Source organism: Ramularia collo-cygni, assembly GCF_900074925.1.
Source record: "Ramularia collo-cygni strain URUG2 genome assembly, contig: RCC_scaffold13, whole genome shotgun sequence".
Lineage (NCBI taxonomy): Eukaryota > Fungi > Ascomycota > Dothideomycetes > Mycosphaerellales > Mycosphaerellaceae > Ramularia > Ramularia collo-cygni.
The window spans coordinates 442039-466717 of record NW_019716267.1 but is presented as its reverse complement, the minus strand read 5'-3'; the positions used below and the strand labels follow the sequence as shown (position 1 = coordinate 466717).

The 24679-nt window shown below is 52.1% G+C and overlaps 9 protein-coding genes; 3 read left to right on the top strand and 6 right to left on the bottom strand.

The window, feature by feature from the left end:
- Positions 1 to 411: 411 nt before the first annotated feature.
- On the bottom strand, positions 412 to 2079 carry RCC_08096 (uncharacterized protein; the record flags this gene model as incomplete). XM_023773348.1 has 2 exons in its annotated part: positions 412 to 1119; positions 1168 to 2079. The coding sequence occupies 2 exons, from the start codon at positions 2077 to 2079 to the stop codon at positions 412 to 414; spliced, it is 1620 nt and encodes a 539-aa protein (XP_023629116.1).
- Positions 2080 to 3618: 1539 nt separating this feature from the next.
- On the bottom strand, positions 3619 to 5261 carry RCC_08095 (related to cactin; the record flags this gene model as incomplete). XM_023773347.1 has 3 exons in its annotated part: positions 3619 to 3636; positions 3693 to 3725; positions 3861 to 5261. The coding sequence occupies 3 exons, from the start codon at positions 5259 to 5261 to the stop codon at positions 3619 to 3621; spliced, it is 1452 nt and encodes a 483-aa protein (XP_023629115.1).
- A 295-nt stretch (positions 5262 to 5556) lies between these two features.
- Positions 5557 to 7353, top strand: RCC_08094 (uncharacterized protein; the record flags this gene model as incomplete). XM_023773346.1 has 2 exons in its annotated part: positions 5557 to 6060; positions 6112 to 7353. The coding sequence occupies 2 exons, from the start codon at positions 5557 to 5559 to the stop codon at positions 7351 to 7353; spliced, it is 1746 nt and encodes a 581-aa protein (XP_023629114.1).
- Positions 7354 to 7471: 118 nt separating this feature from the next.
- RCC_08093 (probable acyl-CoA dehydrogenase family protein) lies at positions 7472 to 9118 on the bottom strand (the record flags this gene model as incomplete). XM_023773345.1 has 3 exons in its annotated part: positions 7472 to 7955; positions 8014 to 9032; positions 9083 to 9118. 3 exons carry the CDS (start codon positions 9116 to 9118, stop codon positions 7472 to 7474), a joined length of 1539 nt encoding a protein of 512 aa, XP_023629113.1.
- A 678-nt stretch (positions 9119 to 9796) lies between these two features.
- RCC_08092 (uncharacterized protein) lies at positions 9797 to 13144 on the bottom strand (the record flags this gene model as incomplete). XM_023773344.1 has 5 exons in its annotated part: positions 9797 to 10907; positions 10957 to 11935; positions 12014 to 12386; positions 12439 to 12608; positions 12664 to 13144. The coding sequence occupies 5 exons, from the start codon at positions 13142 to 13144 to the stop codon at positions 9797 to 9799; spliced, it is 3114 nt and encodes a 1037-aa protein (XP_023629112.1).
- Positions 13145 to 13695: 551 nt separating this feature from the next.
- On the top strand, positions 13696 to 14072 carry RCC_08091 (uncharacterized protein; the record flags this gene model as incomplete). XM_023773343.1 has 3 exons in its annotated part: positions 13696 to 13742; positions 13797 to 13875; positions 13932 to 14072. The coding sequence occupies 3 exons, from the start codon at positions 13696 to 13698 to the stop codon at positions 14070 to 14072; spliced, it is 267 nt and encodes an 88-aa protein (XP_023629111.1).
- A 526-nt stretch (positions 14073 to 14598) lies between these two features.
- Positions 14599 to 15996, bottom strand: RCC_08090 (uncharacterized protein; the record flags this gene model as incomplete). XM_023773342.1 has 3 exons in its annotated part: positions 14599 to 15093; positions 15159 to 15508; positions 15555 to 15996. The coding sequence occupies 3 exons, from the start codon at positions 15994 to 15996 to the stop codon at positions 14599 to 14601; spliced, it is 1287 nt and encodes a 428-aa protein (XP_023629110.1).
- A 1652-nt stretch (positions 15997 to 17648) lies between these two features.
- On the top strand, positions 17649 to 18846 carry RCC_08089 (related to tyrosinase; the record flags this gene model as incomplete). XM_023773341.1 has 5 exons in its annotated part: positions 17649 to 17782; positions 17840 to 17879; positions 17929 to 18224; positions 18282 to 18375; positions 18424 to 18846. The coding sequence occupies 5 exons, from the start codon at positions 17649 to 17651 to the stop codon at positions 18844 to 18846; spliced, it is 987 nt and encodes a 328-aa protein (XP_023629109.1).
- Positions 18847 to 19223: 377 nt separating this feature from the next.
- On the bottom strand, positions 19224 to 23660 carry RCC_08088 (uncharacterized protein; the record flags this gene model as incomplete). XM_023773340.1 has 2 exons in its annotated part: positions 19224 to 23332; positions 23393 to 23660. 2 exons carry the CDS (start codon positions 23658 to 23660, stop codon positions 19224 to 19226), a joined length of 4377 nt encoding a protein of 1458 aa, XP_023629108.1.
- Between the last annotated feature and the right edge of the window lie 1019 nt (positions 23661 to 24679).

Here is a 24679-nt window from a genome sequence, read left to right as displayed (position 1 = left end):
CAGTCAAAAAACGATTCATTACCCGAGACAGGGAGTAGTAAGCTCATTGCACATGAAATCGTCAACTGCAATGTATTTTCAAGTACGTGCGTTTACTGCGAGAGCTCGAACCTCCAATGAGCAAACCAAGTCATCTACGTCCATGCTAAGCTCTCATCAAGCCAGTAAGCAGATACAGTAGTAGCAAGCACCCCGCTCCATACCAGCAAAGGCATGTGCACAGCGAAGGCCCCCTGCGTCCGTCTACGAAACCCCAAGTCCAAGCGCACGCATGTTTCCATTTTCGTATTTTCTCGTTATCCATCAACCATCATCGCGACACTTTCGGCGCCGCCTCATCAGTAATTGAAGAGACGGGCTTCAGGCAGCGACGCATGGCTTCATCATCGTATCATTTTCATCCCCCCGTCTCTATTGAAACGTCGTGTTCTCGCGGCTATTGTTGTGGCTGTTGGCGGACATCATCAGAGGAGGGACAGCGTCATCAGTCATGTAGCTTGATTCCGTCATGTAGCTCGCTTGGGAAGGAGTCGGAGTGCAGGGGAAGTGGTGGTTGTATTGCTGTTGCATCATTTCGAATTCTAGGCCGTTGTGAATGCCACCTTGTGCGTAATCCATAGGCTCAACAGGCAGGTAGTCCAAATTCTGAAGAGTTGGCTTCTGCTCGCTGTACATTGGCATGGGGACCTGTGGTGCTGGAGTCTGACAGTTAGACAGGGGCAGAGAGTAGGCGGATGGATCATCCCCGTCGAGCTCTAGGAAGTATGGAGATGAAGCTAGTGGGCTACTTGGAGGCATTCCCGGCGAGGGGCTGCTGGAGTATGGACTGAAGCGCGAGATGTGGCTACGCTCTGAGCGGCGGAAGCGGTTAAGGGCAGTCGAGCCGCCGTTGCGGTGTTGCTGGCGCAAGCGAGTGGCATCCCTTGTAGCTCGTCCGCCTCGGGCACCTGAAGCTTGACGGTTAAGAGCTGGCGTAGTGGAACGACGGTCTGACTTGCGTTTTGGGTCCTTGCGATAGCGTGTCGTCGAGATGACACCCATTCTGAGCGCCTCATCGGTCAGGCGCCAGAGGCTGCCCTTTTTCGGCGAGGTGGGGCTGGGTGGAACGCGCTGAAAAGCCTGGTCAAGTTAGCAAAGAGCACACGGGCCGGGTTATAGTAAACTTACGGCGTTCATGGACAGGTTGTGACGGACGCTGTTCTGCCAGCCGCGGTTCTGGTGGTCTTTGGCCTTTTGGCTGTGCTGTCGAACCCACTCGTAGAGGTCGCGAAGCGACATAGTGTGGCCGGGCGCCTCCTTAAGACATCTGTGCAAGAGCTGCGCATAGCACGGATCGGCAGAATCTTCTGGCTCGGCCTCATCTTCATCAGCGAATATGTCATCCTGAGGAGGAAGACTCTGCTCTTGACGGTCCCAGATCAAGTCCTGTCTGTAGTCTTCATCGTAGTCCAAGGAAGACTCTTGGCTCAGGAAGGGCTGATCGTAGATCAAAGGTTCTGGATGGTAATTCGGGTGAGACGTGGGTGCCATCTGAAGCTGAATGCCGAGACCGTCGCGACCCTGCATGAGGTGGCTGTTCTGATCGAACTGCTGCTGTGGTTGTGATTGCTGTTGTTGATGGTGTTGCTGGGGTTGATGATGATGGTGCTGCTGCTGCTGCTGCTGCTGAGCAGGCATCCAAGACGTGGAGGCTGTGTCGAATCCAGCGTATTCCATGCTTGGCCAGTTCATGTATTGGTGTGTTGCGGTGTTTGAAGTGGAATCGAGAACTGAAGCTGCGGAGCTGGTTGCGGTGGAGACAAGAGGGTCCGTGTGCATCATGTTTTGCATGTTCTCCATGCCTCCGAAATGAGTTGGCGGGCTATCATTAAGATCAAGATTCCCAAGGTCGATGCCAGTGCTAGAAGAGGCATCTTGGTCGTGATTGTTCAGCTCGGCCAGAAATTTGGCCCATTCATGGTCATTGGAGTTGGAGTGCTGACGCTGTTCGTTGGCACATTCAATGTTGCTCAGGTCATTTGATGAGGAGGTCATGGAGTCCTGGCATACAAGCGGCCAGCTGGGAGCATACACGGCCATGGCAAAGCAGAAGATCCGAACCGCGTTGTTCAAAGAGTGGCGTGAAGCTGCGAATGGACGATGAAAGAGAACTCCGGGCCGGTGCAGAGAGGAAGGCGGCGGTTATCAGTGGGGATATGCGGGTAAACAGGCAGGGCGGTGTGGCACTGAGCAAAGGATATGTGACGCTTGAACAGTAACGCTGCACGTGCTGCAAATTTAAGGAATGACCAGATCGGGTTGGAAGTAGGGCGGCAAAGACAAGAAGATGGTGAGATTGGTCAAGCCTACGATGGTCAACTTATTTGAGAAGAGCCCTGGTCTGCATGCTCAAAGAGGCATTGTTGCGGATACACCCTTTGCGTTGGTGATGCTCCCGCCAACGCATGCCGGCTCGCATGGCGTTATTTTCGGCCGCCTCGCACGTTGCTGCCGGCCAGCTCCCATTGTGAGCCGGGCGTCATAGTCCTACGAGCGTATACGCCATCGAACGCACGCAAACAGTAGCAGACACGATGTGTTCCTGACAGCGGGGCAATCGTGTCTTTGTCRGACTACGCAGGTCTCGCCAGCATCCCTACCCATGCCTCATACCGAGAAAAAGCCTGACAGCACGGCAGGACAACCGCAGCACGCACAACCTACCGATGATAGGTCATTAGCCAATGTTGCACGACGAGAGGCCTGGGGAGGACGGAGACAGTACGCGGTTGGACCAAAATGAACGGACACCTCCCGCAAATCACACTACCTGGATCGGGAGTGTGCGGTAACCTAGGCTATTGCTTCGTCGTGCAGGGCCCAGTCAACCTGCCTAGGCAAGCAGGGCTTTCTAGAATGAGGTTCGCGCGGAAGACGGGCATTGCCCACCGGGAATGCTTTGCTGCCGTCTTTTGTCATTTGCTTGCCAGATCTCTTGGCAGGAACAGCGCTTTTGTTTGACGTTTGCTTGTACGCAAATGTGGATGTCTGAGGAGATCAATGGCCGCGAGTGGACACCGGGGTCACGCTCATCTTAGGACGGGCTGCTGGACGGCTCCTCTCTGTGCTCGGTCCACGGTAGAAATACAGCGCGGTGAGCGAGGAGACTGCTTCCTCGCGCCGCACCACGCTGGCTCCCGGCGGACAAATGTGGCTACCCGTTCGCGTAACCCTTGCGACAGATCTGTCGCACGCAGTAAGTGTTTCAGATTGGCTGCCATTGTTGAATCATGGTTGAATCTCAACTCAAGTGCGGTCAAGGGAAGCACAAAGCCGCACCACGGCATGTTTTGACAGCTGCAGTGCATTGCACTGCGCGTCACTTTGTGAAAGCGACCAACGTGAGATTTCAGGCACGGGGCAAAGCCTTGGCGTACTGGTACAAGCTGTGTTGATGTTCCTTCAATTTGATAGGTCGTTCTGCCTACAATAAAGGCTGCGCAACGAATGTTCCAGTGTGATTGGATGTCTGGCATGGGCCGCACGACACCCCGTCTGACTCTGATCGGACTCAGGGTGACCATTCGAAGATCGGTTCGAAAATCCCATCCATCGACAGAGGCGGTAGATGCGTCGAGTTCACTTCCGGTAGTAGATCTGGAGTCGCTGTTAGGAAGATCACTTTTGCACAGAGATTCAGCTGGCTGGCTTACCTTTTTGAATTGAAAGTGGAGCTGGAGAATTCCCTGTTGTGAGACGTTAATGTCAAGATCTGCGACKGTGGCACCTGCCAGTGTTGTGCTCTGGTAACATGAACGCTCTTGCCTTGCTTTGAGCGCGCAAGACTGGTGCGCAACACTGGAAGTGGACTTTGCACGTACCTTGTCGAAGCTGCTCTTGAATCCACGTTCTCGCTTCGCACTGTAATCCCATTCCTTGTCAACGACACGAAATGCGAGATCCTCGTACGGTGCGCCTGCGATGAAACGTATGAGGCAGGTGTCATCTTCTCCGGCAGGCGCGAGGGTCTGTCCACGCTTTCTGCCGTTTTCACGCTCGATGCGATATGTTGGCGCTTTCTGTTTATCGACCAAGTCAGGGTAAAAGACGTTGAATTTGTAGCCCTGAACGACTTTCGGCGGCGGATTGTCGTGGTCGTAGTGCGTCTGATTGTATTTGTTCCATTCGTAGCCAAGCAGTACTCTCGCAAAATACTTTGGCTTGCGGGGACGGTACTGGTGCTCCCACAGCGACTTGTTCTTTGTGATGACGTCTTCTTCCTGTGTGAACAGCTCCTCGTTCTCGCCCAGGCCGCGGGCAACCTCACGATCAAAGTGAGCGCTGGAAGAACCAGCATCCCGTTCAGTGCGGGGACGCTTCGCTGTAGGCTCGCCTCCAGAGGAGTCACCAGTTCGCTTACGACTAGGCACGTATCCCAGCTTCAACACCTTGCGCCTGTCCTCCAGCAGCCTTGATGCAAACTCCTTCTCGCTCATGGACTCCAGTGATTTGTCTTCTTGCCGCAGCCGGAGCAATGGCTCCGGATCGAGCGGATGTCGATCTTCAGGATGCCCAATACTCTTTTGCTCAGCCAGGTCAACCCCTGACTGTGATTTGATCCGCGCCTGGAGCCGAGACTTGAGTGATTCTGCTTCTTCCGCCTGCTGTTTGCGCAGGCCACCAAGACGAGCACTCAGTATCGATTGGGATACCTTCCGCAGCCTCGCTTTGGCCTTGTAGGAGAGCAGACTTTTGAGCAGATGCTCCCAATAGTCGGTATCGATAGGCTCGTTGGATGACAACTTGGCTTTGATTTGCTTCTCCAACTTCTCTAACTCTTCCAGGCTCTTGGGACCCAGAAGTTTGTCCAGATCTGATGCTACCGAGCCAACACCGCGCGCCGCTGGCTGTGCGCCATGCGAAGTTTGGCGACGATCCTTGCAAATGGTCTTCATCATGTTCCAGTACTCTTGATTGCTTCTGCTGGTTTCCAGGGCCAGGTATGTCTCGATCCCCTTCTCCAGGTCCCTCGATTGCGCATCGTCTAAACCCTCGAACACGCCCTCCGGGTCGATCAGTTCCAGCTCCGTCGCAGAGACATCGTCATCGAGGGCGTTATGTTCAGGATCAATGACTACCAACGTGACTGCAAGCCAGTCCACCGGCTGAGCTCTCCCACCCTTGACGCGGATTGCGGCTTTTTTTTTCGCTTGTTGTAGTACAAATCGATCCTCGGAGGCTACCCATGCATCTTCCTGCGCGTCCGCGGATCGTTTGCTCATTTTAGCAAATTGCTCTCGAAGCAGTCGAGTGAGTTTCGACGTCCAGGCGACCCTCCAGTCCAGCAGGGTTGTGATTTGGTTTGGAAAGATGAGGTATGTTGACGGTGCAGTGAATCGAGGCGCAATAGCACGGCACGGATGTCGAGAAGGCACTTGCAGGTTCCGAGCCTGCCGAAGCCCTAAATGTGTGTAGTCAGCAAAAGTGGAGACGATGCTGGTGCCTTGCATGTGAATGTAGTCTCAGAAGTGATGTTTTCCAGGAACATCAACATCAACATCGGTCAACGTTGTAAACATGGCGCACGGTGGTTCGTGGACATCGACAACCTTTGGCAGCGATACACTTCAGCTCCTTATCAAGTCAAGGTTTGACCGTACGGGATACGACATTCAGCTCACAGATCTCAGCCGAATATGGGGAGAGACGCTTTCGAAACAAGATGTTGTCACACGCGCCTTGGAAAGTGGCTGTAGCTTCAACCCCGGGGAAGATGATGGCAACTACGACACTTTCGTCAAGTGCATCAAGAGTTCTTTGAATGGAGATGTAAAGACTACATCGACTRTACGCGCCGGCGATCCTGGAACGCTGTTTCTCGACCTATCCACACCTTTATCGGGAGGTCTTTCGGATCTGCGGTGGACCGTACGACTTCAACAGCTATGCGAGACTGCTGTCGCTACCGAAATTGTTGGGCCACTTCTTTCTCAGGCCAACCGCTTGCAACATCAAATTCAACAGTTGGTTGATGTGATCTCGTCAAAAGACCATGTTATCCAAAAGATTACAGACCACTTGGTAGGTATTCAACATATTTAGCATAGAGCACATCCTGATTTATGCCCATAGGAAAACACATCAAGTGATCTAACAGCAGTCTTCCCGGGAGTGTCTAACATCAAAACATCGAGAAGAAAGCACCAGTCGCAGCGGTCACACTTGGCAGGCCATGTCAAGGGTCTCGCTGACTTTGATGAAGTCGCCTGGAGAGCCTCTAACAAGCAATCACATGAAGAGAATGGAGTGGTTCCTGACGTGGTGAATGCCGTGCTGGGAGACCTTCCTTCACCGATGCAAGACGAGAAGTCCGCAGAAGACTGGGTGCAAAATCTAAACAGCAGGAGCAGAGGGTCTCAACGACAGTCCCAAGTGTCCGTCAGGCCCCATTCCGTGGGCGTACAAGCTTCCAAGTCAGACATCCAGGATGAGGACTTTCAGCGACAGGATACGCCGCCGCAGCAATCGAGGCACGGTAGGGAGAAGCAAGACACATTTGCTCGCGAAATCGCATTTCAGACTTCTCAACCTGCCCATGTTGGTGAAGATTCAGAAACTGAAGACGAAGACGAGGACTGTCTTGATATTCCTCCAACCACCTCGCAGCGGCAGGCACTAAGCACTACTGAGTCACCTGGTCATACCATTGACCTTAATGATCAGAGTACCACCGGGCTTGCGGGGACATCTAGAAGCCCAGCTCAATCTGGAGATACCGGAACGAAGAGGCAGCAATCTCCACCGGACGACCTCGACGAGGAGACCGAAGTCTCTACATCGCCATCACCGGTTGCAAAGCCTCAACTCAGAAAGGAGACACATGATTCCGATTCAGAACTAAAGCCAGAGGACAAATCACGAAGAGGGGGTCTAGGCAAATTCGGAGGCATAAAGGCCAAGAACGAAGCTCGAGCTATGGACCGCGAAGAACAGACAGAGCAATTATCTGCTAGACCGAAAGGTTCTCTCGGCAAGTTTGGTGGAAAGAAAGCTCCGCCCTCAGTGTCTTCACCAGAGGCGAAGACTTCGACTGCTCCGGCGAAACCAAAATCCTCATTGGGCAAATTTGGTGGCGAATCGAAAGGCGCACGAATACCTTCAAAGCAAGAGCCGCACCAAGATATGCCAGAAGCCTCAGCGAATGCTCGCGATGTCAAGAAAAGCACCAAAACCGAGCCTGAGGTGGAGCAGCCCCCAGAGCGTGAGTTAACAGAGGAAGAGAAGCAGCAACGAGCAGACGAGAAGCGCGAGAAGCTCAAACGAGAACTCGCAGCAAAAGCAAAAGGACCCGCAAAGAAGAAGAGGAAGTTTTGAAGTGCTTGAAAAATGTTGCGATGAATCGCTCCCATGCATTCAAACAATACACATGAAGGGAAGATGCTATGTATGCTCCCTCTCCAATTTCATTTCCATATCCATTTCCATTTCCAGATCAAAGCTTAGCACCAACAGGCATAAACTTCATCGCCTGCCTCACGCCGAGATCGCCCAAAATCTCCTCAGTTCCACCAAGGACAGCGTCAAACTTGTTCGTTCTGTTGAACATCTCAATCACACGACCCATTCCAGTCTGCGTCAGACCTCTGCCGCCGAAGATTCCAATGGACTCATCCGCAATCTCGTGGCCAGCGCGTGTGCTGAAGACCTTCAGCAAACCAATGGGACCGCTCAAGTGCTTGCTCTGCTCGTCGTAGGGCATGTTGCACATTTGATATGTGATTGATTCGGTCCATGCCTGGAGGGCTTCGGTGTATTGGATCATCTTGGAGAGCTTCTGGCGAATGACGGGTTGTTGGACCAAGGGCTTGCCGAACACCATTCGCTGGTGTGCCCATTTCAAGCACTCCTCTGTTACGGTTCGGATCCATCGGGATGTCATAGCAGCCATCATGAAACGTTCGTGATTGAAGTTAGCCCTGCGTGGGTTTGTTAGCGTAGGCAGAGGATAGAAGAGCCGGTATTTTGGAAGCTTACATGATGACGGCGAAGCCCTTGTCTGCTGGTCCGAGAATGTTTCGCTTGGGGACCTTGACGTTGTTGAACTCGATGTAGGTCGTTGCAGCGGCGGCACTGTAACTGGTCTTGACTGGCTTGACCTCGACACCCTCACCCTTCTCGATGATGAGCACGGTAAAGCCCTTCTTCGTTCGGCAGCCGGTAACGAAGTAGTCGCAGAACATTCCGTTGGTGATCCACTTCTTCGTTCCATTAACGATATAGTGCTCGCCGTCCTCGCTGAGCTCAGCTGTAGTCCTAAGACCAGCAACATCAGAACCGGCAAAGGCCTCTGTCACGGCAAGACAAGTCTTCTTCTGGCCAGAGAGCACCTCGCGAGAGATTCGCTCGCGGAGTTCGTCGTCCTTGCTCCACTGATGGATCGCAGTCAAGGAGATGGTCATGCCAGCCATGTTGCCATCCTGGAAACCTCTCTGCGAAGCTCTTGCGAGCTCCTGGCAGACGATCAAGTCGTGGAAGTAATCGTAGTCCTTGCCCTCGACTGCTCCGTTGAAGATATTCCTGCCGTGCATGTGTTTTCCTGGACCCAACCTGCAAGCAAGCAAGTTCACCTCAGCCATCTTATTGATCAACTCTTGCGAAATATGTTGGCCACTCATCTCCCTTTCCTTGGCCTCGGGGATAACGTGTGTGTCGATGAACTCTCGGCATGCTTGTCGTAGCTTGTGGTGGCTTTCCTTGTAGTATGGGCTCTTGAACGCTGGGTTCAACCAAAGAGGTTCGGCGTATGGAACGGTGCTGAGATCGCCTGGCTTGTAATCGGCTACTTCAGGTGTCTCGCCATCGAGAGTGCCGATGAGCAAGCTCTTGTAATTCTGGAGGACTTCGTGGCGATGGAGGTTGTAGAAGGCCTCTGTCGCGTCTTCGCCTGCAACTTGTCGTAGAACAACCTCGCCACCAGGGTGTRCGTCGACAAAATCCGTTACATCGTACACCTTGTGGTCGACAATGATCCAGAGATCATCCTCGGAGGTGTGCTATTGTCGTTGTTAGGGACGAATACGCAGGCAGACTCAGTCAACTATACCTTTGCAACTTCTTGTCTTGATAATGAGCCCTTCATAGTAGTGAATGTGTGTATGTGTGAAGKAGGAATTGTTCAACACTAAGGAGGCAAATGCTTACATGCCTGGACACTTGATGGTATGTACATGTGGATGGATCTGCAGCCGAGGTATCACGAGACTTTTCGAAGCCACGGCAATCGTTAATCTGTAGCTCTTCATTGGTCAAGTTTCCCGGAGCTTGGACAAAATATCGCCTGGCCTTCTATAACCGTGCCAAATGAGGCAAGACCGTGGCAAGTCCCTGAATCTCGGCCTGTGGTCGTCCCAGATATTCCATTTGCCGCGAGATTTTGGGAGCGTGGCGATGAGATCTCGTTACCGGTTAATATCCGAAGCAGATGCCAGAAGAGCGGTCCAGCGGAGTCTAGTTTGAGGTTGGATCTCGGCCGAGCAACAATATATCGGATGGCATGAGTTGAGACTGACAGGCTCATATGTATAATAAAGCAGCAGCTGTATCTCCCCGGTCCGGAATGTCAAAATCCTCCTGCAATAACGACAGCATGGTTATGGAGACATCACTGATTTTAGACATTCGATTCTTCGTATTTGACTCTCCGCAAGGCTGCTGCTTTTTGTGCTTGTAGCTACCCGTTCGCGAGCCTTGTGTCGATTCACCACCACAAGGAGAGGCGGCAATCCTCAATTTCACCATCCCTTGTCCCAAATCACCGTCATGGAATCCTCTTACTTTCCGGAGGCCCAAGATAGCTATCTCTAACACCTCCAAGATTGATCCAAGCAGTGTTAAGCACAACACCAGGCTCCAACGCCCACACCCTCAGCGTATGTTCCCCAGGTCCACTATACGTGAAATTTGAGGTGCTCTTCCAAGAATTATCCGCCACAGCTTTCAACCACCCTACAGGGTTCGCACCGTCGGGCTGATCAATCACATATTGCACAGTGTGAATGTCTTCCTCGTCGAATTGTACCGCGTACTTGAGAGGTCTCTCGGGGATAGTATTCAAGGATGGCGTTGTGACTATTGTAACGTTTATGAGATTCGCTGGGGAAGCCATTCCGGTTGGAATTCCAGCGTCGATGAGATGTGGAGCTGCGGGAATTCCTTCGCTGAGGTCGGTGAAAGTGTAGATTTTGTACTCGAGACCTGGCGCTTCGGGTGCAGATTGGGACTCCGCTGTGACTGGGAAGAGGGTGATACCGGAGAGAGTGCGACTGAGTCCGTTGATAATCTCGTAAGCGACCTCGCTCGAAGTCGAAGTGATGGAGCTGTAATGTGCGAGCTCCATAGAGACGTGGCCGTCCGATTCAACGAAGCCATTGCTGAAGTTGGAGGGTACCTTCACATTGTGGAAGGGCAGCATGAGTTGTGGCATGCTGTATTGAGTCCCATATTGAGTTTCTTCACGAAGTTGAGTCGAGTTGTCTCTTGTGGTGCTGATGTTCACCAGAACCATACCACTTCCCTCCGGACAACTGTCCCAATCGAAGGTAGCATAAATGCGCGTATCCCTCGAGCCGTCGGACAGAAGATGTCCGGATGTCTCTGTGAAGTGCACAAAGGTTGCATTGGCTGCGATACTGTAATTCACTGCCTCAGTGCCGGTGCTGTAAATCTCCAGCCACTGTGACTCTGGACCGTACGGAACAAAGGGCGTCATGGTAAGCCTATTGGAGGAAAGAGCATGGTACTTGTCGTCTCCAGGAACAGTAGCATTGCTCCCCTCAATGCTGACGCCAAAGTGTCCAGCTAGGCTTGCTTCAGTAGGCATGTTGTGTTGCAATCCAGGGAGCCGCTGACGCATTGGCTGTTGCCAGTATCTAGAAGGCAGAGTTAGCACCTGTCTCAAGTGGGAGGCATTAGACATACTCGTAGCCCAAATGCGTCTGATCCATCATATGCTCCCATTTTCCGTCAAGCAGAGTGTTGTATCGCTCGGTAAGCTCACGGTCGTGCCCGAACTGGTCGTGGACGTGCTGAGCCATCAGATCTGCGCTATTCCGACCTTGCCTGGCATAGAGATTATTCTTTGCAGCACTGATCATAATGTCGTTGAAAACGTGGCCAGCAGCGACGGCGTGGAGAACAGTTTCGAAGAATGCAGGCTGAGTTTCAGTCGGTAATTTGGCCATAATAGCTTCGGCGGCAGTTTGCATGGTATTCCACTCCTGAAGGATCCTGTCGGCCTCGTTGTAATTGATGAGGCTGTATGTGTTCGGATCGACAAGCTCAAATTTGCGTCTGCCGGCTGCCTGTGAATAATTTGCCATCAATAGTGCTATCTCGTGAGCCACATCGGATCCAAACTCTCTCGAAGCCCACGAATCCAGGTATGAGGGCACGCTATTGTGGTCCCAGAGTGTGATGTCGTATGCTAGATCGAAGAAATGGCTGATAGGCAGCTCCAGAGGCTTCACGTCTCCAACGTTGACAATCCAGATCCGGCGCGCGTCCCGCTCATACGCAAGATGTAACTGCTCCCAAGTTTTCTCCATTGAAATTGAATTCAGCCATTTATAATTCCGCGGGTCTCCTACGTAGTCGAAATGATAGTAGACGCCGGCGCCTCCGCTCCTACTAGTCTCATTCTGCAATGGCAGACGCCGGATATTGCCCCAGTTGTCGTCGGTCCAGAGCAGCGTGATATACTCAGAGACATCCATGCCCGCTTCGTAGTAGCCTTGTACCTCCTTGTACAGACACCACAATTGAGGGACAGTAGCAGGGTCCTGCACCGATTCATTGCCCCAAAGAGCTGTAAGGATCTCCGTCTGTGCCTCCACAACGCTTTCAAGAACTGCGGTCTCGATACCAGGAGCCAGGGCAGTATCACCAGAACCTCGCATTCCTGTGAGAAAGATGGCGTGAGCATAGATCATGCGGAAATGTGTACATCGCTGGCGTGGACTCGCTCAGAACCACTTACCCATCGTCAGAACACCCTCATACGGTTTCGATCTTGCGGCGCCCTCTGCCAGAAAAGGGTAGATGGATTCATTGTTGGTGCTCCACTGCCATGGTCCGTCTCCGAACTCGTTCCACTCCTTGGTTGATAGCATCATCGGCTCAGTGTGGGATGTGCCCATGACCACAGCATATTGATCGGCTAGGGCCTGTGACCTAGGGTCATCGATGTTGAACATACTATTCCACATCGCCGGCCAGAGATAATTGGCACGAAGTCTGAGCAATAGCTCAAAGATGAGACTATAGTACTCTGCACCAAAGCCAGGTCCCCAAGGAGATGGAGGGAACTTCGAATCGATCCATCCGACGAGAGCTGGAGCCTCGTCGTTGATCTGACTGGCCGTCAGCCGCGCCTCACGCTTCATCATCATTGGGCGTACTCACGAAGAACCCACGATATTTGACAGAAGGAGGACCCTGTACGACGGTGACATTACTGGCATAGATCTGGCTGTGCTTCTGAGGCGGAGAATCTGCCATGTAATACCAAGGGGAGACTCCGATCTGTTCCGAGATGGTGTAAAGTCCATAGATCGTACCTCGACGGTCAGATCCTGTATGTTACTGCTTAGTAGTGCTTAAACTCGATAAACCGATTAAGCGACGAACCTGCAATGACAAGAGCTTCAGGTACGCCCGGCACAGGGTCGTATACAACTGAAGATACATACGATTCCCAGCCGCCTTGAATCTCTGTCACATTAAGTTTGCCTTGAGCGATGAGACCGTCGACAAGAGATGAGTGTCCGATTGTGCCTGTAATGATGGCACCGCCAGCATTCTCGGCTTCGCTCGTAATGCCAAAACTGGATCTGCCGGTTATGTTAAAGATCATGCTCGCATTCATCCCTGACATGCCGTCTCCATGAAGTACCACAGAGCCATTGGCATCCGTAACACGGCCAAAATCCATGGCAAGATCATCACACACTCGGAGCACGGCCGGCCAGTCATTCTGATCGGCGTGGATCGTAACGAAAGAGCTTTGGCTAGCTAGGAAATGACCAGAATCATCGAATGTAACAATAGGCTTCTGGCCGATGGCGAGAACTCCATGCAAGAAGATAGAGGTAGATAAAAGGAGACGCATTTTGCCTTTCTCGATAGCCTACCGCATGGCGAGAGCCGCCTGAGGTTTATATGGACGGAAGAGATTGTATAGAAGACTTGATCCACTCATTGCCAAGATCTGCTTCATCAAGTTGGAGGTCATTGAGATCAGTACTCCGGCTAAAAGCAGCCTGAAAGGCCTACGTTTCGTGGGGTGCAGCGGCAATATGGAAGGTGATCAGCAGTCTTGCATCCGGCTGTTAGCAAGCAGCATGAGCGCGTGATGTYCGGGTAAAATGCTCCGCAGCGCACAAGAAAATTCCGATCGTTAGCGGCTTCGAGAGCGGAGACATCGCTAAGAGTCTGTGTGATTTCGAGTATACAACTGCATGTTGGCGTAGGAGCAGTCCGGCATGTTTGGCGTGGAAGGAGGAAGAGAGAGAAGGGAGGTGAGCCGGCAGCCGGGAGGGAGATGTGGAGACGGGAGCGCTAGTCTGGACCCTGAAAGCTTGGCACGACTTTGAAGATTCTAAGAATGTGCCGCGATCTTGATCTCATCTACAATTCCGGGCATATCTAAGTCTACTCACCATGGCGCAAGGTCCAGCCAAGAAGCCAAAGGCACCAGCCGTAAAAACGTAAGACCATCATCTCTCCAGCAATCAGCAGCTCGATTTCTGACGACCCGACAGCACGCAGCGCAAGCAGACCGGAAACCGTGTAATCAAACCGAAAAAGGCCGTCCTGATCAAGCAGAATACGATGAAGAAGGTGCGTTGTCCACGGTATTTCGGAGGTGGTGGAGGAAGTCGCTAATAATGGTACAGGCGCATTCCAGTGGTCTGGCAGCCCTGACCGAGAAGTCTCTGGCCAATAAAGCGGGACATTTGGAGCTTTTGAAGGGCGGCAAGAGGGAGAAGCGGGTCGCGATGAAGGAGGCGGCAGAGAAACTAGCGAAGAAGAAGTGAGGCTGTTGTATGTGGTGTTGTGAGAGAGGACTACATCCAAGATCTTCCGGGATCACTGCCTCGACACGAAGGACCCATGGATCACGATATATGACATACTGCATGCGAAGGACACGGAATCGACCCGGCAACAAGGAAAATTGTGCGCTCAGAGCGCTGCTCTAGGGTATGGATATGAGCTGCATCGTCCGAGACGATAGCGGCGGGACAAAATCTCGCACAGAGGCCGAGGGATGACCTCAGAGATTCGCAGAATCATGCAGTGCGAATGTACGATTTCGGAAGCAGACGTAGCTCGGAGCAGGCGTTCTTACGAGTCGTCATCTATCTTGATGTCCTCCGATCGTTTCAAAAGGCCGCGCCCTGGACCTTCATTGCCGGGAGAGGACAGATGATGTGCTGGAACTCTGAGCGTGTCATGGTTCGGATCGTTATATCCGTACACTTCCCATCAGCTAGTGCAAGATTTTTTGTACATTCAAGTTCAAGCRCCTTTCAAGTCAAAAGTTCATATATTCACTCGCCCTCACCCCCCCTTACGGCGTTGCGAAGTTGAGAAAATCTCCACCTCTTTATGGATCTCCAAAGGACGATGCAGCCTCTCGCTGCTCTCATTCATCGTCACATCGATAGTCTCCCACTCGTCGTCTTCCTTMGGGATCTGGTGATCGTTCGTACCGCTTCTAACCCGAACACTATAAGCCCGTTCCGCATCTTGCAGGGGCGCGTTATGATCTCGACTGACTCTGGTATTTGACCGCACAGCTGGTCGTTCGTCAATCACCGAGTCATTTTTGGATCCTTCGGTCCAATTCTCTAATTTGACGTCATGCTGATTGGAGTCGTCGTCGTGACGCCGGAAGCCTGATCTGTCTGCTGTGCGGTTGTGAGAGTTGTGAGGGGAATAATGTGCTACGAGGGATTTGGTGGTCGATAATAAGCTTGCGAACATCGGCTTGAGAGAAGGGAGAGAGCCAGCTATGATGCCGACACTTAGTTCAATTGCCGCCCAGACATTGAACTTTCGGGCAGACATGATGTTAGCCGTATCCACGCATAGATCCTAGGGATTGATGGTGAACTTACAGAGTTGTGCCAGAACGGATCTTTCTGCTTGAAGAATGTGTATTGCTTCACTGCTTTGAGTGTCCCAGCAGCGCACGCAAAGTAGCCAAAGCTGAGGATCACAGCGAGCGTCACCTTGGTCCGTACGTTGATCTGTAGCTTGACGATGATAGGTATCGGAAGCATGGCGAACATAAAGTCCGTAACACAGTTGATGGCGCTGTTAAACAGGCCAATCGCGGCAAATGTATCATTACTCCAGCATGTTGTGCCTGGCTCTGCGCGCAATGAAAAGTCCCAGGCTGCCTGGACGGGAACGCATTGCCAGATCAATGTGCCAAGGCAGGCAAGTAAAAAGCAGAAGAGGAATACTATAGGCTGTCAGCCGTGGTCGGTGTGGAGGAATATCTCGCATACCGATCGAGGCCCAAAGGAAATGTTTCCATTTCTTGCCTGGAGGAACCAATCGCATGAGAAACAGCGCAATGGACACCTTGACCAAGACCAGGCCGATGATGACAAACAGCGAATGGCAATATTGCCATCTCGCGTGCATTTCGTAATCATGCGGCGTGATGCACGCCGAACGCTTTCCATTGGCATATGGTCTTTCGCCGATCCAGCAGATGAATGTTGCTAGTTGACTCATCCATGCAGCCAGCATTGCATAGTCATCAGAGCCAAAGCTTTTGGTCATAAATACTCGCACTATTGTGCGCAAGAACATAACAACAGTCGCAGCAATGTGCATTGCGATGACCACTCCCATAATCTCATGAAGATTTGACTTGGCGCAGTAGGCTGGATCGGGCGGGGGTAATCCGAGTGTTGCATTCTGTCTCTCGAATAGCACTGGCATTGTGAAAAGTTATGCGATGCTGTCTGGTCTCAAGCGGCGCTCCGAAAAGCGAAAGAGAGCAGAATTGACTGCTCATAAGGAGAGGCGTTGCGGGGTGAAAGGTGTGTCAATAGAGTCAAGGAATGGAAGTTCAGAGGAAAAACTCTCATCGCATATCTGGAGCAGAGGATGTATGCCCAAAGATTATTGAAGTCTCGGCGTTGGAAGTCGGAGTCTTCCCAGGTCCGAGTCTTCCCTTCTTCCAGGTGGGTGTTGGGGCTCAGACGCAGAATGTCGAGGGGACCATGCCGGGTAGGTGCAGCAAGGATCGGCATATATGGACTTATCATCTCACGCGCGGCCATCTCGACATAACTAACAGTCGAATCAGGAACAAGCTTGAACAGTTTTATCCATGCAACGCAATAGCACCAATTTTGCAACGCGGTTGCTTTCGGACGTCTCTTCTTCAATAATAGCAGCATGGGAAGAGCAATGCCAGCACTTTGCCAACATCAGCGCATGGCCCTTGACTCGTGGATACATGTAAAGCTTATATGCGTAAAGTCAGTTCCGCCGGCGGTCCCACAAGGCTCGGAAGGTGGATGTTTGCGGAGTCCGCAGGCAGGCCCCAGTCTCCAAGCCGGGGGTTCTTGGAGAACAGGTTTTTGCATGCGTGGAGATCCCGGCGTCTGATGGGTGGTGATAATTTTACTCCAGAAAATAAAGCAGTAATAGGTAGTACCTGTATCCTTGAGGTTTGGACACAGGGTCAAACTTGAATCCATGAAGATCTCGTGGTAGACACGAGCTTGTCCTTTGTGGGAGGGAYGATCGCGTAGGAATGAATGCCAATGTGGTTGGAATATCGCCTATGGAAGCGAGCTGGTACATGTGGAGGAATAATACACAGCGGTGAAGCGGTAGTACCTTACCTTGGATGTTACCTTTATCAGCGTCGCTCACAAGACTTCCAATGTTGCCGTACTCTGATGAGATGTATAAGTCGGTGATGTCGTGTCAGCAGGCCAAGTCTCCTCTGCGGGCTGAGAGATGCAATTTGCGCACGTTCATCGCCATCCTCGCCTCGCTTACATACGCCTGCTTGCCCGTCTGCCGTGCAAAAGTCTGGAGGCGGAGAATCAAGATGAAGGCGACTTCCGATTTGTTGGCAGCTTTCCACGGCAGGGCAGGCTCGGTAAGAATAGAAGTGCACAACCTCGAGGGTGCCACGCATCGCAATGATTGAATGAAATCGTCAGTGTTGGAATTGCTCGGCAGATGTCAAGACCGAGATCCCTGCAGCAGCTTCCAGACAATCATGCCCGTCTGCTGAAATGCCGTGTGGACCACAATCTCGGAGTTCTAAGGCAAAGTCCCATTTTCCGTGCAGTGCAGCTTTGGAGGTTGGTCAGGAAGTCCTCTCTTCACATGTCACTCTACCTACCTTACTTGGCCTGTACCACAACATCGAACGAGCCGTACCTTGTTCTACCATGTGGTCACCAAACCTTTTGCGCTTGCTCTCACTGAGTAGTCTAGCCTTGACACACTCCATTGCCGCTTTCACACCGGCGTCAACCGCAGGAACAGACGCTCTCGCTGCCAATGCYCAATGCAATTTGGACTCCGCAATCAGTCCCTCGCAGAAATGTGGCAAAGATGGACCCGCCATGCGCAAGGAATGGACCGCGCTGTGCTCGGAAGAAAAGAAGCAGTACATCGACGCGGTCTTATGTATGACACGTCTGCCGTCTATCAGTGGCGATCTTGCCCCGGGAGCCATAACCCGTTATGATGATTTCGTGTGAGCAGTTTCAGAAGAAATGTGCGAGACCAGACTTTGACGATCCTTATCATGCAGGGCCACACACATAAATCAGACGTTGCATATACACGGTACTGTATGTGCGGTCCGTGCTATCCACTCAAGTCAATGCTGATGTCCAAAAGGGAAACTTTCTACACTGGCATCGATACTTCACCTGGACGTGGGAGAAAGCTCTAAGAGAAGAGTGCGGTTATCCGGGTTACCAGCCGTACATCAACTGGGGCCGGTACGCTCTAGACCTACGCAATGCTCCCATCTTCGACGGCAGTGACCTGTCCATTGGTGGTGATGGAGCTTTTGTCAACCGTTCGGCAATCAACGTCCCAAGTGATGCGACCCCGTTCATCCGCATTCCTGCAGGCAAAGGAGGAGGCTGCATAACGACCGGGCCTTTCAGGAACATGTCTGTGAATCTAGGGTGAGCTGTGCGAGCACTTGTAGGATTGTACTACATATACTTATTGAGAATCCTTAGGCCGGCAGCTCCAGTGCTCAAGAACATCACAGCGAATCCTCAGATGAATGGGTTGGGGTATAACCCTCGGTGTCTGAAGAGAGACATAAGCCAGGTATGCCATTCGCAGCCTGCTTCCTACATATCCGCTCACATTTCTTAGTATGCAGCAAAGAATTGGGTCCAAGATCAGAATGTGACGGATCTTATAACGCAAAGCCCAAACATCAGCGCCTTTCAGACAACAATGCAGGGCAATTTCCCTGCTGGATTCCTAGGAGTTCACACAGGCGGGCACTTCTTCGTCGGCGGCGACCCAGGCGGTGACCTATTCGCCTCGCCCGGTGACCCTTACTTTTGGTTACAGCACTCCCAGGTTGACAGGATCTGGTGGATCTGGCAAAACCAAGACCCCGCGAATAGGTATCACGTAATAGGTGATACTATCACAGTGAACAATTCCCCGCCAAGCCGAAACGCTACTCTGGAGGACATCATCGATCTCGGTGTGAATGCACCTGAGAGCATCAAACTAGCAGATCTGGTGGACACGCAAGCTGGACCGTTTTGCTACAGCTACCAATAGCCGGCTTATTTGATACCGATGAACCTTCGTGGCATTCTGCATCGCAACGAGTAGTATGTCCCAACAGAGGTGCGAAAGCGAGGATTACCTGATTCAGTYGAACAGCCTGGATCTCTCCGGCGTTCTGTGACCTCGCAAACTAAGAGGCCCGTAACAGCAAGACACATAAGAACCAGACTCAGTCAATGATGACCATCACCAAAGATCTAACGGAAAGCATAATGCTAGTCGTAATGCCGATAAACACAGCAAGCTTTGCTCTACGTCGTAATCTCTATCATCAATCATAATCTCATGCAATGAAATCGATGCTAACCCATGCTCGCTAATCCCGCAGTACCTTGAATCGCCTCTCACATCCAGATAATAACACAGACCTAGAATTTCGCAAAAAGCGAGCCAAAGAATCCCTTGGGCTTCTCTGGTTTGGACGAGCGTCTTCGCTCCCCATCTCTCCGTTCTCCATCTCTTCGCTCCCCGGAATCCCGCTTCCGTGGCTCCGCTCGATCACTCTCGGTCCGACGTCGATGTTTCCTCCTCCTGGACGAACCATCATGGGAGGTACTCTTGGGATCGTCCTTGTGAAGAACCTCCTCAACAGTGTCTTCTTGCGGCGGCGACCCTCGCCTCACGCGCGCACCATCCCCATCTCTTGAAGTTCTTGCGCGGGCAGACAGACCGCTATCAGTCCTGACAAATGGCCCATTCTTCGTCTCACTCTTCTCGCGAACCAATCCGAAGAACCCGCCTGATGTCTTACTCTCCCTCCTTTCTCGCGGTGCTCGCAAATCACTATCTCTTCTCTCCCTCGGTCTGACATCACTAACTCTCCTCTTCCTCCGCCTCTCAGCCTCACGTCTAGCAACATCCTCAGCTTCTTCCCTCGCCAATCTTTCCAATTCCGCAGCAGCAGCCTTTCTTGCAGCTCTCCTGACTTCATGCCTAATCCTCCTCATTTCCTCCTCTTCGAACCTCCTTCGTTCTTCCTCAAGTCTGCGAGAAGACTCCGCGAGACGACGAGCGTCTTTTCTTCGTTGACGCTCGGCTAATTCTTCTGGTGTGCGTTCGCGACGATCTTTGCTGGATTTCTTGTCTCTGGACTTTTCGGAKTCTTTGGTGTGTTTCTTTGAAGGTCTGGATTGGTAGCGTTCGCTTTTGGACTTGCTGCCGCTGCCTTTGCTCAATTTTGGTGATGAAGGCTCTTGTGGTGGTGGTGGGGTTGAGGTAGGAATAGTTGTTGGTGCAGTGGGCTCCACGGGCTCTTCAACGGCTGCGACGGTTTCTTCTGCTGGTGGAGCAGGCGCAGGTTCTTCTTGTGGAGTGGGTTCCGTTACTTCAGGAGGAGCTTCGGTTTCCTCCACTTCAGCTTTCGGCTCTGGAGGTGGTTCGTTGACCTCTTGTGGAATCGGTTCCGTTGATTCAGGAGCAGCTTCGGTTGTTTCCACTCCCGCTTCCGGCTCAGGAGGTTGTTCGCTGCCTTCTTGCACCAGTGGCTCCTCAGCTAGAGGCTCTTCTTTTACCTCTTGAACCAGTGGCTCCGCAGTGACAGACTCTTCTTTTACCTCTGCCACAGGGGACTCTTCAGTGGCAGGCTGTTCTTTGACTTCTGCCACCGCCGGCTCCTCAACGACAGGTTCTTCACTGATAATGTCAGTGTTGACTGGATCTTCAAGCTTCACTTCCTCAACCGTCTCCTGTTTGGGCTCCACGGCAACCTCAACAGACTCTGTTCCAGCAAGAGAAGCTTCGACGACAGGTTCCTCTTCAGCAGGGACTTCTTCAGGTGAAACCGCTTCTTTCACATCAGCGTCTACTATGACTTCCGCAGCGGGTTCCAATTCCGTTGGAACGACCTCTGGTGTGGCGTTTCCATTCGCAGATGGCAGCTCTTTGCTCTCATCTTCCACTAGAGCCACGTCTTCGGGAGGAGACTCTTCTGTGGGTATGACAACAGCGACTTCTGCTTCAATTTCATCTCCCTTCTCAATGATATCGGTGTCGGGATCAGACTGCTCAGTAGGCGTTGTATCAGCGATGGTCGTATCTTCTGCGGCAACTGGTACCTCAGCTGTATCGTCGGCGGCATTCAGAGGGTCCGGAACCGTATCACCATCTACCACTGATGTTGGTTCACCCTCCAATTCCAGCTCAGCTGCTTTTTCGTCAGGTGAGTCWCCTGTGTCCGATGTWGTAGACTCGTCTGCAATAGCCACCTCGTCGGCCACCTCGGCTTCATCATCCTTGGTATCATCCGCAACCGCTGCCGGCTCAACAGCATCTTCGACAACAGCGACCTCCACATCCTCATGTGGTGTAGAGTAGGCACTTTCTCCATCCTCACTTTCCGTATCATCTCCGACTTCCGTGGCATTGGTAATCTGCTCGATACTTGGTGTTCGCTCCAGAGCGACTTCTCCAGCATTAGCTCCTTCGTCAACTTCGTCAGGCTGAGGACTTCCAGGTTCTGATGGGCTCGAAACTGATTCTTCGCTCTCGGCGTGATCGATCTCTGGCAGTGCATCTTCACCAGGCTCACTTGATTCAGTTTGCACATCAACGATCGGACTTTCGGGCTGCTCGTCCACGTCAGCAGCAGGTTCTGGAGCTGATGATGGAGATTCCCCAACATCTTCTTTCGATGCTGTCACTTCCTCGATGGCATCTGAACTTTCACTTGCTATCTCACTGACCACGCTTCCAGGATGGCTGTCTCCAGTCTCTGGCTCAGGATCATCACCAGCTCCATCTTCCCGGGTCGTCTCGTCGTCAAGCTCGATGGCGCTATCGGGCAATTTAGGGCTGCCTTCATCGTCAAGGCTTTCAACTGTGTTTGCTTTTCCTTCGTCGCAAATTGCGCTCTCAGTCACAATTTCAATTTCACCTGGCGGTGAGGTTTCAAAAACCACCTCATTGGCCGAATCTTTGGGGGCGGCATCCGCTTCAACCTCAAGCGGGGCAGACGCTTCGACGGCCTCGGGTTGAGGACTTTCTGTATCGCCAGCTTCGACGATTCCAGAAGCTGCATCGACAGGTGGCGGAGGCTCACTTCCAGCAAGATCATCCGGTGAGGTCGGCATATCTTCAGCGGGGGCGCTGGGCTGCGACTCCGGTTCAGCAGCAGCAGTGTCTACTTCGACGATTACGGGAGAAGCTTCCGCCTCAGGTTGAGCATCCTGGACATCACCAACATCTTTAGMTTCCTCTGCGGCAGCTGGTGGATCATCTTGTACTTTGCTGCCCTCATCAACGACCGGTTCTTGGCTCGCCGCAGTGTCAGGCTCAGACTTGTTGACTACCAGAGTCTCATCAGGCGGACTACCTCCAAAGTCAATTCCCAGACCGGAAATCACTGGTGGCTCTTCAACGACTTTGATCTTGCTTTTGGAACTCTTCTTTTTGCTCTTGTCTTTGCCTTTTTTCTTGCTTGACTTGTCGCCTTTCGTAGAACTTGCTTTGGTCGGTTCAGTGACTGGTTCAGGTGGTGCTGTAAATTCAGCCTCAACCTCCGGAGCAGAGCTTGGGGAAGGTTCCTCGGYTTTGACATCCTCAGATTTGCCATCCTCAGCTTTGACTTGTTCTTCCTCAGATGCGACCTCTACAGCCGCAGCATTCTTTCCCTCGTCTTCGTGTGCCACCGGGGCAACTTCATCTGCTGCTGCTACTGCTGCTGGAGCAGGCTCATCAAAAGGCCCCTCAATAATCGCAACAATATCGTCCGGGGACTCCTGATTATCGGTTGAAGGGTGATGATGCCTACGACTCTTCTTACTCTTCAAGCTCTTCCCAGTCTTCTTTTTGCGTTGCGTGACTTTAGGCTCAGGGGTATCTGGCGCAAAACGGGCTTTCTTTTCACCACCTTCGTCGATCGAAGCAGTATCTTCTGGACTGCCTGGCGGCTCGGGAGCTGGTGGTGGGATTTCTGGGGATGAGTCTTCCGTGGGGGATACATGCTCTGCCTCTTCTGCAACGGACTCTTTTTCGAAATGCTCCTCTTCAGCACCTGTGCTTTCTGGCGATGATGTCTCGTTTGCTGAAGGCATTTGATCGGTAGTTTCGTTGGCAACTTCTTTCGGTTCGATATCCATGACTTTCGCCGGATCACCTTCTTGCGCTGATTCCGGAGAGAGTGGCTCAGTGGACTCTGTTGGAGGACCGCTTTCAGCAGCTGGAATGGGAGCCTCAATGACGGCTTCAACTGGCTGTGAGGTCTCCACTGTTTCTTCCGTTCCAGGGGMAAGGTCTTGTGGCTCGGATGATGCGTCTGCAGAAGATTCTACCGATGTACCATCATCACCAGGGCTTACTTCTGCGTTCTGCTCACTGTCGTCTGTTGAGTTATTCGTGGCTGGTGCAGATTCAAGCTTGCCTTCCTCGGAGTCAACGGGATCGGATGGCGTGGAAACAACAGGCTGGGCTACATCTTCTTGACTTGGACTTCCAGGTACTTCTTGTGATTCCGATGGTTCCTGAGGAGAGTCTATCGGAGCTTTGAGCCTATATCAGCACTTCTTCGCCGCAAAAAGAGGAATTTCAAAATCTAACTTACCTTCAACAGCGTCCTCTGAAATGCTATCCTCCTCTTCCTCTTCCTCCTCCTCCTCTTCTTCATCATCGGTTGGCTCAGGGGGACGCGGTCTGTATTTAACTCTGTAAGGAATAAAAGGTTTCGAGACCGATTCTGGGGAAACAGCAGGCGGCGAAACTCTGGGCCCACCTCGCGCAGGATGAACGCTCTGTCGAGGATCTCGCCATGTTGCAATGGAAATCTCTCGGTACCCGTACTTTGCTTTCACGGCATCATATGCAGAAGACATCTTGCCATGGAAGAATCTCCAATCACTTTATGAGAGGTACTTTTCGCACAACAGGGAGGACCTGGATTGGAATCGAAAGAGCTATTGTGTTTGTTTTCCCTGAAAGCTAAAAAGGTTTGAACCCAACTTCTCTCTTCCTCGAGACAGAGAGTAGTGGGGTGAGATGAACCGTAGCTTTTGAGAGCAAGATGGCTTGTGCAACGGCAAAGCATCGGGGGAAATTGGGCGAGAAGGACAGGACAGGGGTGAACAGATGCATGCACAAGAGAACCGATTCGTGAAATTCAGTGTGACGTCGCAACAAAAAAAAACTGGCTCCCATCATCCGCTGGCGGGTATCCTTTTTCTTTGTGATCACAAGCGATGATGATACACGTAGGAGATTTATTCATCAAAAGGTCTTTGATGAACCACTGAGCTTGCGGCGCTTCGTGCGACTACTGGGACCACGTAGGACTGCAGGTAGGTAGGGCGTGCCTGTCGCCCGGGTCCTTGCTTGTCAGTCAGTCAGTCAGTCAGCGGCATCGGACGCCCTGTCGATGCAATGCAGATGGAGACGAGACGAGAAGAGACTGATCAGAGAGAGAGAGGTGGAGCCCCATTCGCTATATGTAGATTGGGTGCTCATGCATTAATGGGAGGGAGCTTTCTGGATCGAGCTTTTCCGATTCGACCTGCAACTTCCATACGGCCCTACAAAAAGCCGATGCCTTGCATTTCTTGCAGGCTGTGACTGGCCGATCGACGGCACGTGTAACTGTCGCTCTCGGTAGCTCGAACCACCAAAAGTCGTTGTACAGGGCGGGCATCCAATGGTATAAAAGCATGTAGCGGAATAGTGCGTGGGGGTTGATGTGAAGTCAAAGTGCGGAGCCCTTCTGACGTGGCAGTTCGTTTGTGTACCGGCGCGGAACGATGGGAGGAGCCACGCCACGAACCGCATCATCCGATAGTGCATACTGTACATGTGCCGCTCGTCTTTGTAGCTCTTTTTGTAGATCTGATTCGATGGAGAGTTT